At 26.7% G+C, this 10,954-nt stretch overlaps 2 protein-coding genes across 2 annotated transcripts; both read right to left on the bottom strand.

The window, feature by feature from the left end:
• Positions 1-3,031: 3,031 nt before the first annotated feature.
• Positions 3,032-7,215, bottom strand: LOC126832785 (alpha-1,2-mannosyltransferase ALG9). Its single transcript, XM_050563732.1, has 14 exons — positions 6,880-7,215; positions 6,655-6,796; positions 6,337-6,542; positions 6,156-6,269; positions 5,723-5,833; positions 5,259-5,346; positions 4,995-5,201; positions 4,795-4,920; positions 4,353-4,563; positions 4,098-4,233; positions 3,903-4,026; positions 3,664-3,791; positions 3,365-3,512; positions 3,032-3,292 (listed from the first exon to the last, which is right to left on the bottom strand). Exons 1-13 carry the CDS (start codon positions 6,939-6,941, stop codon positions 3,365-3,367), a joined length of 1,803 nt encoding a protein of 600 aa, XP_050419689.1. The 5' UTR covers positions 6,942-7,215; the 3' UTR covers positions 3,032-3,292.
• A 973-nt stretch (positions 7,216-8,188) lies between these two features.
• Positions 8,189-10,935, bottom strand: LOC126832757 (oocyte zinc finger protein XlCOF26-like). The gene is made up of 6 exons (XM_050563670.1): positions 10,465-10,935; positions 10,205-10,384; positions 10,017-10,100; positions 9,245-9,412; positions 8,539-8,706; positions 8,189-8,460 (listed from the first exon to the last, which is right to left on the bottom strand). Exons 1-6 carry the CDS (start codon positions 10,667-10,669, stop codon positions 8,270-8,272), a joined length of 996 nt encoding a protein of 331 aa, XP_050419627.1. The 5' UTR covers positions 10,670-10,935; the 3' UTR covers positions 8,189-8,269.
• Positions 10,936-10,954: the final 19 nt, after the last annotated feature.

The following is a 10,954-nucleotide window of genomic DNA, read 5'->3' as shown; positions in this document are numbered from 1 at the left end:
AAATACTGTGAGGCGTGAAATAGTGTTTTTTTTTTTTGTTAAACATTTTTTTCTAGAAATGGACCGTCGGCGGCCACGAACATTTCGGGTCATTACTTATTACTTTACCCATTACCTAACCTAACCCGGTGTAAAATTAAAACAGTTATTATTTTTTATGTACACATTACATAGTCTGGAGCCTATTTCTGTTCTTCCTATCTACTACCATCGCAAGAGGAGCAAATCCGAAGGCCGCACCGCAGAAGGACACGTGAAAAATGCAAAAGTAAGCACCTGATCGAGACGAACGACTGACGATCTCACCTTAAAAATTATCTTGATCGATTTTATGAATTGTCATTCACCAGAGGCGCTTTACCTGCGTTAGTAACAAATGTCATGCTTACATCAATTAATATGACGACATGGGTAATTTGGGATTTTTTCGCAATACAACTAAGTCTATTTATTTATTTAAAGAGTATACCGAAGTCTAAGAAGTGGTGGTATTTATACATAAATTATTATTGAACTTCAGTGGCCGACGCTACAGTTTACCAATGACATGTGCACAGGCCACAGCTACGATAACTGATGTGATTTTTTTTTTTTTTTTTTAGAGAGAGAAATTGAGTTACGCACACCGTATCCATAATTGATAGTGTTTTTTTTATTTTATCTAGGAAAAAAAATAGTTACATTGATAAATGTTAATAACATGTTTAGAGTTATATGCAGGTATTCATATTAGTATATTTTAAACAATTTACCGGAATCGTGAAAATATAAATATTGCTATAAAAGTCTTATGTGGCCTTTTTTTTTTTTTTTTTAACTAATACTTTCTTTCTCAGTACACTGCAATGCGCATGACTGTGTGTGTGTGTGTGTAGTATAAGATACATAAAAAAACGCGTTTATTGCGCTTACGTGTAGAAGCCAAAACTTTCCCCGCGTTCGACACCTCCCTCCACCCTTCTCGTCTTTCTTTCCTGTTACCATAATACCATTTATATATATATAATAACGATTATTACGAGTATTATGTATTAAGAAAAATGCACACACACACACACAATACTGATACTCGTACAAACATGTAAATAGATACAAGTACACGCACAACCTATCTGTATAATAATAATGCGCATACTTGTGTCGATGGTGCTTGGTAAATGGTAAGTTACTATTTTAATGTGTACAGCGGTTGAATAGTAAATACTATATAATTTTTATGTTATATAGATTATATTGGATTATTTTTATGGTTTAGTTCATGAAAATCAAATACCTACATAAAAATAGTACACAAAAAAATGAATAAATTTAACGAATGTACCTACTATGTAAATGCCTAGGGATATATTAAACTCAGCCTAACCTAATGAAGGTTCACGCAAACCGGCTGGAGTATAAACGAGCATTTTTTTTTTTTTTAGCTAAAAAAATTAGTACTTAGTCTATTAATGATGTAGATAATGTATAATGTATTATACCGTATACGTCGCCGGCAAGAGGTTATGAAACAGCGGCGGTTCGTCCTTAAACTTAACTCTCAACAGGAGATAACTCGACGCGTTTATTACATACATGTATTGGTACCTACCTATAATATATAATTATATATTATGCATAATTTTGCAGATTGTTTCACACGTGGCTTTTGTATACATTACGCAGGCATATTCAGTTACACTGTCTTTGTGTAATTACAAACAATATTACCCTTCATTATTATTATTATTATTATTATTACAATAATTCAGGACCGCCCGGCAAGCGACAGAGGCCGGTAGATTTTCACACAGGTCATATAAAAACATTCTTATATTATTTAGGACGTTGCAAACAAGGATATCCGTTTGTAATAAAAAAAATTCTGACATTAGCCCTCAGAATTCGTATTACACTACCGTGTTAAATATTTCACGATAACAAAAATTATATATATATATATATATATATACACGTTCTGAATAAAACCGACGTAAACTGAACTGAATAAAATCTCGCTTTAAAACTACCACTAACATTCGAAATACTTGCAATGTTCATCAGTGATCTTATCTTGTTTTTCGCGTCTATTGGAATTATTGTTTCCAAATATTTTAAAAGAATAACCGCCAATTTGTATAATATAAATTATATAATTAGTCTTGTCTACTCTCTGAGCAAGTGCTATTAATATTTATGACAATAAGTATTCTGGAGGATCTATCTCTAACCGAAAATAATATATTGGAGAACTGACAATTCTGAGGTAGAGCCTTAAATCGTTTTTAATAGGTACAAAACTGGTTGGTTTACGCGTTGTCAGAGAAATTGAAAATATTTTTATTGTTATTCAAATTACTGTAATCTTACAAGCGGTAATTGCATTAGAGAGTCAAAACGAACGTAAGCGTTTTCAAGGTCAGTGAAATGAAAAGTATCGTATCACGTGTATCTACGTTATGTTTCACTTTCTTGGTCAAAGACCAACCTACATTATGCGACCCATCTCTCACACATAATACAAATAATTACTATCGTTTTACTTGGCCCTGCGCGTGGACAAGATGCACAGCATATTATAATTTTTTGTCACCTAATATAGACAAATAGGCTTATACGTTTTTATCATAATTTTTATGTATATATATTATTCATAGATTTTATAAGAAAAGGCTAAAGGGCTGCATGTTTTACCTATTTAGTTGTGTATGTCACTATGAATTATACTATTTCATTAGTTAATTTCATTCTAAATTGGACTCCATTTTGAAAGTGTTTTAACTACACAGACCTTACTGACATATTATAGACACAGTATGCAGAATGACTGTTTTCTTATTTATGTCTAATGACATAGTTATAGCCAGGCCCACTTTAAACTGGTTATGGATTATAGTACTTACTGGAAAGTGGAAATGGATTTGGCAAAAATGTATAGACCTTAAAGAGCAAGTAAATTCTAAATAGCAAAACTAAAAGGATTCCAATGTCTGGTTATTTTAATCATCAGTCTTACAAAAACTATCAAACACATATGAAGAATTTGAGTTTGCCAAAAACATTTATTTGAACAACTTTTCACGGCAGTGTGTAAAATCACTTAAGTAATAATAATAGTATATTATACTTTATATAAATAATAAATAACATAAATCTACTTTAACCAAACGACTAGGTATGAGAAATCTAACATTGAAGATCAATTTGGAAATGTTTGACAGTGTTGACAAATATGGCACGATGACATCTATTTGCATATAAAATTGTTTGTGTGCAGACCGTTTTGCACCAAATATGTGGACAAATCTTGTCACGCCTAAAAATAATATTAACAATTTTTAGCTAGTTTTAAAATTAGTTATACAAATATACATGAAAATTATATTACCTAGAACGCGTAATATATTGGTGAGCTTTTTGTTGATTGAGAATTGGCATTTTCTTTTGATTTTCTCATTAACAAATTGTACGATGAGAAATGTGCTTTGTCTTCCCAAAAAAATGGAATGTAAAACACTCTGAACAAAAGTGGTGTCCTACAATTTTTTTTAAAAATAATTATGAAAACATAGGCAACTTAAAAAAACTAATTATTGAAGAAATAGATTTATAAATGAGTATGATTCTAAACACGGAAGAGGAATAATAACACTTGAGAAATACTCAAACAACTATTATTATTATTACTTTTGATGGTTCAAAAAAGGTAATGACTTCACAATAATCCATTCCGATTCTTTAGAATAATTTGGTTCTAAGTCTGAACTTTGATCGTTATCCAAGTCTATCATAAAGTGGCATAACCTGATATCACTCTAAAAAATTAAACAATTTTTATTTTAAAATTATAAATTACAATCAATCGACAATTGATCACTCAAAATCTTTTATAAAAGATACACTATAATAACGTATAAAACAATTACATATTTATCGGGTTCTTCTTTGTTTTGATCGTTGTAATTCTCCTTGACTTTCGACATAGAATCATTGTGAAACCTACCAGGTAGAAGTCCTCGAAACTCTGATCTTATAAAATGCATCTTCCATCTAAATATGAGTTATTTTAAAAAGTTATTATTCAAATTGTTTTTATAGTAGCTATATAAATATGATTTTACCTGTAGTCCGGCAGAAAAAAGGATGATGGGTATCTATGCCATTCTTTACCAACACACACATTAATTACATCCGATTTAGGTAATATTAAAGATTCATTGCTCAATTCTTTGTATATATCAAGAGGCGCATGATATGCTAAAAATCACATTAACTTATTAATAAAATTGCAACACATTATCTGATTATTTACAATGTAAATGTCACAGTTTTTAATGAAATGCACATCAAATCGGTATATTTTAATAATTACAAACCTTTTATCAAAAGAGCACTTCTCGACAATCCCGTTAATATGAAGAAAACAAAAAAACATGTATAGCCAAGTATCTTCAACTTGCCTAACACATTTGAGCAATTTAACACATACAAGTTAAATACATGCAACAGTAAAGATATAGTATATTGCAATATTACCGCAGATGCAAGTGATATTAAAGGGTAAACTGGAAACAGAAATCGTTCTTCCTAAAAAATTAGAGCACAATAATTGTCTTTTTAATACAATATAAAACATATTAAAATGTAAATAATTTGAAGAAATATTTTTTATTTTTGTACAATATTAAAATTAACTTATAATTTATTATTTAAATTTCAACATTTTTTATGAAAAATAATTAATTGTTTGAAGTCATGAAAATTATCCATTTCAAGATATATGCAGAAATATTTATGTTATAGTAAATAATACTTTACCTTATGAGGTTGTACTATAAATATTGTCATCCATAAATAAAGTGGGGATAAATACAAAATCCATTTATTGATTTGTTTATTATTCTTATATTGTTTTAAAACTCTGCATCCTGTTATACTAAGAATCTATTTTACACAAAAAAAAATAATAATCATTAATTCCAAAGTAATTTTTTGGTGTTTTAACAAAATAAAAATACCTTATTCAATATTACTAAAAACGGGGCAATTATTACAAGTATAAAAGCAACGTTAAAATTCAAAATTCCATTATATATATAAAAACTCCAATGTTCAGTGCCGTAAATATCTGGTCCATGACTGGTGAATATATTATAAAATACGATGTTAAAAGGTGCTATTACAACTTTACCATATAAATATGAGTCTATAGCAATTTGGTAAGTCTAAAAAAGTTTAAAGAATTATTAGCCATGTACAAAACTACTATTGAATTTTCTTACCAAAATTGATGCTAAAGATATCAGGCACCATTTAATAAATAAACCATATTTTTTTTGCCTCAAAACGATATCACATGCCAATGGAAACCTAAAAAATTATATTAAATACTATAAATAAAATAAAATATATTATTTTAGCTTTAAAGCGAAGCTCAAAATATATTGTTTTGTAATTTGTATGTTGATAGAATTCCAATATGATTACAAAAAAATACTGTTTGAGTAAAATTGAAAATGTAATCGAGAGTACAAATAATTTTACTTCATTAATTTCAATTAGTTTATACAGAAAGTCAATGTGTTAATTTTCTGTGGATGGTTACTTTTTACTTTTCTAATTTGTTTTTTAAACATTTTGAACTATTAGACGTAACGCTTAAATACTTAGTTTTGTAATAATTTTTAACAAATTAGTAATATTAAAGTTTAAATACCAAGTCGTAATTTAAATTAAAAAAAATTACCCAATAAGACCAGAAAATGGCCAGCTCAGAAATGTAGAAATGGCAGTTGTAAAAATAGCAAACTCGAAATTGTCACTATACCAAGCACCAATAGATAAAAATGTCATGTACCTAAACACAAAAAATATATCATTACATGTACTATAATTTTACACATATTTTTTATATGGGTTTTGGAATTAATTATTTAATTAATACTATTATATTAATTATTTAAAAATAAATGGATTAAATATAATAAATTGTAATATTTATAGTATAATAATAATTGAAAATAAAAAAATTATTTTAATATGCCGGAGAAAAATTAAACAAAAAAAAATATTAAAAATCCTAACGAGGATTTCCGGAGTTAAAGCCATTAATTCTGGAACAACAAAGAAAATAATTTCCAGAACATTAATTTCAAAGCATTTGTATACTGAATACATACATAGAAAAACTTGAAGGTAAATATGCAGCAGATGCAATAAACATTCCAGGGCTAAACACAGAAATAATCAAATAGTATTTCGCAAGATACGAACCAAACTTCTGGTGTAAGACTCTGAAAATAATCGTAATATGTAAATATCCATTACATAAATTTATTAAATTTAAAAAATTATAATTACCTATAAAAATAAATTTCACAAAACGAACAAATCAAAGCAAGCATACAACGAACCATGTAAAATAACATTAATTTTCTTGTACTAAAAATTGATTGATATAAATATACAGGAACTGCATGCATGAGTATGTATAAATAAGATCTTAATGCATATGTCGGGGAATATTCCCATGTTTGGAATCCACTTTTGAACATAAAATAATGTGTCTAAAAAAATTTTAATGTTAATTACCTACCTTGTTTACATACATGAAAATAAATAAAAACATTTTTTTATGACATGTTAAATAACATAGTAATATATTAGAGTTATACTCACAGGTTCCCAATAATTAAATGTTTCATCACAATCTGTAATATGAACTAGAAATGCAGCAAAAAACCTTGCTGACAAAATAATTTTAAATGGAGCATCAAAAGACATTAACCAGGTTTCAGTACTTCCAATCTCCTCATTAGTTCTAAAATTTAATTATATAGTATTGTACAAAACATTGGTAGAAATGTAGAATCAACATGAAACATACTATTTTACTTTACTTACTTATTTTTAACAGCCTTGCGTTTCATATTTGCCTTTTTAATGTTACTTAATTTTGGTGGCATACTATTTTGACTAGAAATAAGCAACAAAAATTGAATACCTAATTAAAGTATAATTATTGATATATATTTTTCTAATTCAGCAAGTTAATACTGTCTTGTTGTTCAGGCATTGTATTAATATAGCATTTCAGTAATAGTTATTAACTTTGAAGTTGCAAAGAAGTGCAAATTATTATGTTGTACCTATGTAACAACTTATTATTGCATTACATATTCATACATAATAATAATTGGTAAAAAACATTAAAAAGAACGACCGCTAGAGCAAATGTTATAAATATTAACATTATTATTATTGATAAGAATTTTGACATCTTGATAAATCGATTTTGGTTAGCCGTGGTAACGATATTGTTTTAAACCGCTATGGCGTAGGTGTATATTATGTTGCAGTACAGACTATACCTACGGGGCAAACCATATCCTACCGTATTTCATAATTATATATTATATTTAAATACATTTCCACGTCACCCCTACACTACTATACGTTTTTGTAAGTTAATTGAATTTCCCAAAAAAATGTACATCGACCTCCTCTGCTACGATGAAAAGAATGTTTTCAATTTTTTTTTAATCGTTTTAACCATGGTCGTATAAAGTAATTTTAATTTTTTTATTTTCTATTCTTTTTCCTCGGTTTTTTGTAGTATCTACGGTCGTTAAAAACAAATTATTACAAATCAGCTTATAATGTGAATAAACTCAGATTTTTGAAAAAAATTTAATTTTTTTTCAAGTTACAGAAAGTCATTTAAATTGAGTTTATAACATAAAAAGTTGGTTTTTTGTGTTGCTCAAAATTTTAGTTTCTCCAATATTTTTTTCAGAAAGCTAAACAAGTTTTACATTAAATGTGTAAGTTTCAAACTAGATTCTCATTAAAAACGACTAGAAAAAGAAAAAAATGAGATGAAAATCATATAAAAGTAAAAAAAAAAATGATATTTTTACAACTTATTATTTCATACATTATACAAATATAAATTTTAAATTAACAAACAATAAACATAGGATCAAAATGACATAATAATGATTTATTGGTTAATAATATATACATTATTATTATTATTACTTTATATAAAATATTAGGTTATTGCTATTAGAAAAAAAAATTTGAATTGCCAAAAACGTTTTTTACATCTTCTGAAAACTACGTAAAATGTCACTTAGATCCTTTTGCATGTAACTATCAATATATTCATTACTATAACTAAATAGATACATACCACAATGGTAACAATAATTTGGATATAGACTAATTTATTATTTTCTATTACTAAATTGTTTTTTTAACATTGCAAAATTCAAAAATCACAAAAAAAACATTATGTATGTTGAATAACTTTAACTGCACATGATTCTATTTTATTCACAACTTTAATAACCGACGCTCGAATGGTGTAATCCGGATTACATTCATTTTCAGACTCCAAATGTGTATTTCGCACATGTCTATCTAAATTATCCTTGCGAGTAAATTCTTTCATACACATTGGACAGTTCATCACATTATTTTCTAAAAACAAATACATAGGCATTTAATCTATATTAAAATATGTAATCAAGAGTTAAATATATTTTTATAATATATTACTATTGTGTGTGCTAAGATGTCTTTGTAGATATCGTTTTTCTCTAAAGCGCTGATTGCATAAATAACAAGCAAATTGAGTTGAACAGGTGTGTGTTTTTTCATGTGATACAAGAGCATCCTTTAAACTAAATTTGCGGTTGCAAACATCACAAGAATAAGCTTTTGTCCCTGGAAAATAGAGACATCATGTTACAAAAAAATATACTACTTAACCCACATTAAAAAATGTAATTAAAATTAAGTGTTTTGCTTTTTAAAAATATTGAACTTAATAAAATTTCATATTTATAAAAAAAATTTGTAATAAAAATAACAATAGAATAAAATAAAATTTGTTTTTTTTTGTTCTTAAATTGACAGTAATGAAAGTATGTGTTATTGAATAAAACAAATTACCTAATTTTATAAGATTTTTGCTTTTATGTAAAAATGAATTCTTATATGTTTTTAACTTTTTTAAGGGATAATTTTTCTAGAAAAGAGGTAATTTCCATGAAAATTATCAAGAAAAAAAGGAAGAAACTATGACTTAAAGGATGAATTAAAAAAAATTAATACTGACAAAGTGTGTCAAATGTGTGTTTGAAGTAAATAAAATATAAATTCTAGTGAATATTATTAGTAATTTTTCCTTAAAATCTTGCATAAATAATGTTAAATAAGGTATCTAAACGAAAAAAAAATTGTATTTAAAAATATCAGTTACCAGAATGTTTTCTTATGTGATGTTTTTTTAAGCATTGTTTATTTTTAAAAAATCTTAAACATGTTGTACACTGGAACGGTTTCTCTATAACATGGGATTCCATATGAACTTCTAGAGATCGTTTTCTTTTAAATCCTTTACTACATAATGCACAAAAATGGGAGCGTACTAAAACAACATATTAATCAAATGTTAACTGTATGTAATACTAGGTGATTTTGAAAAATATCATCAACTAGTTTTTACTTTAAATAATTGTAGTTTTTCTTTTTAAAAACATCTTTGTGTTATGTTAATTTACATTAAACATAAAATAACCAAACATTGGAACTTTTTAGTAATTTTTAGACCTCTGTCACTACTTTTAAACTTAAATGATAACGTATATATTTGTTTAGCCTTTATTATATAATATTTAGTTAGTCCTGAATTTTAAACTTTAGTAACTTTAAAAGTAATATTCATAACTAGTTATAAACCAGTCCACAAATTCAGCAATTCATTCTTAATTTATTAAGTTAATTAAATACAAACATTACCATTTAAAAGTAGACGAGGGTTCTGGAAAATACTAAAAATTTAAATATTTAGTAATTTTATAATAATGTAAAATAAAACAAATAACTGTTTTTGAAAAAAAAAGACTACACAGCTGTAATAGTTTTAAAAGAAAACTAGTGCAGGGTGTTAAAAAAAACACCTGGAACATGTAATACTAATGTTATGTTATTAAAAATTATATTCTAATTATTTATACTAAAATAATATTTACCTGAATGTACAACTTGGTGTTCAATCATCTTAGATTTTGTAAAAAAACATTTATCACAGTTAGTACATTTATAAGGCCTTATACCTGCAACAACAAAAAAAAAATTAAAATATTATTACAATTTCAAGCTACTTGATTAAATGTCGAATGATAGGTTTCTAATATATCTCCAATATATATCCAATTACCTGAGTGTGTTAAAACATGATAATCGAGGTGCGATTGAATTTTAAAAACCTTATTACACTGAGGACAAATAAGTGATTTTTTTACTCCTGTGCCATTGCAAGTTAGATGGTAAAAACAATTTTTTTTCGATTTAAAAACCGTTTTACATATTGTACAGTTGTACTTAACATTTCCATTATCTAGAATAAAAATATTACTTAAATACCAATGCTCATATTAAAAATTACAAACTAGATATAAAAATCTTTAAAATAATTACTCTCTGTCAATAATATATGGTTAGGAATTTGGAATAATTTCCTTTTTGGTTCCGACGTTTTATTCTCAGTACGTATATTTGAAATCGGGCAAAGATTTGATACATTTCTGGATTGTACATTACTGGTTTGTGTAGAGTTAAAAACAGAATAAACATTACTTATAATCGGTAGTTCTTTTTGTTGATTTTCGCAGTAAAGTGCCATTTTCAACAAATAATCCGACTAATGGATAATACAGTCTATAAAATAATGTCGATAAATGATTTAAACCTAATGTCTCTCAGCTACTGCACATGTGTAATAAGTATTCCGCCACATTATTATTAAGTATAAACTGTAAAAGTATAAAGTGTATGACTCAAATGCATATTGAAAACTTCGTAAATCGTAATTCAAGCTCAGAATAAATTGAATTTAATGTATTCTTTGGTTAAGTATTGCTATTTGCTTCTTATCAATTATGCTCTTAATACTTCTATTGTGGATTGT

This window comes from Adelges cooleyi, unplaced genomic scaffold, assembly GCF_023614345.1.
Source record: "Adelges cooleyi isolate 19-005CV unplaced genomic scaffold, UGA_ACOO_1.1 ACOO_flye_CR_arks_rails_tigmint_CR_PRNA_167, whole genome shotgun sequence".
NCBI classification, from domain to species: Eukaryota; Metazoa; Arthropoda; class Insecta; order Hemiptera; family Adelgidae; genus Adelges; species Adelges cooleyi.
Note: the sequence above shows the minus strand (reverse complement) of the source record. Positions and strands in the feature narration are given on the sequence as shown.

Bases quoted from the DNA above. Each gene is read 5' to 3' on its own strand.
- LOC126832785 (XM_050563732.1), bottom strand. From the start codon at position 6,941: ATGCCACCAAAATTAAGTAACATTAAAAAGGCAAATATGAAACGCAAG. The intron at 6,270-6,336 runs GTAATTATAATT...GATTATTTTCAG, and splicing joins TGTGAAATTTATTTTTATAG to AGTCTTACACCAGAAGTTTG. The intron at 5,834-6,155 runs GTATGTATTCAG...TTTTGTGTTTAG, and splicing joins TTACCTTCAAGTTTTTCTAT to GTACATGACATTTTTATCTA.
- LOC126832757 (XM_050563670.1), bottom strand. From the start codon at position 10,669: ATGGCACTTTACTGCGAAAATCAACAAAAAGAACTACCGATTATAAGT. The intron at 10,385-10,464 runs GTAATTATTTTA...TTTTTATTCTAG, and splicing joins CCATATATTATTGACAGAGA to ATAATGGAAATGTTAAGTAC. The intron at 8,461-8,538 runs GTAATATATTAT...ATTTGTTTTTAG, and splicing joins ACATCTTAGCACACACAATA to AAAATAATGTGATGAACTGT.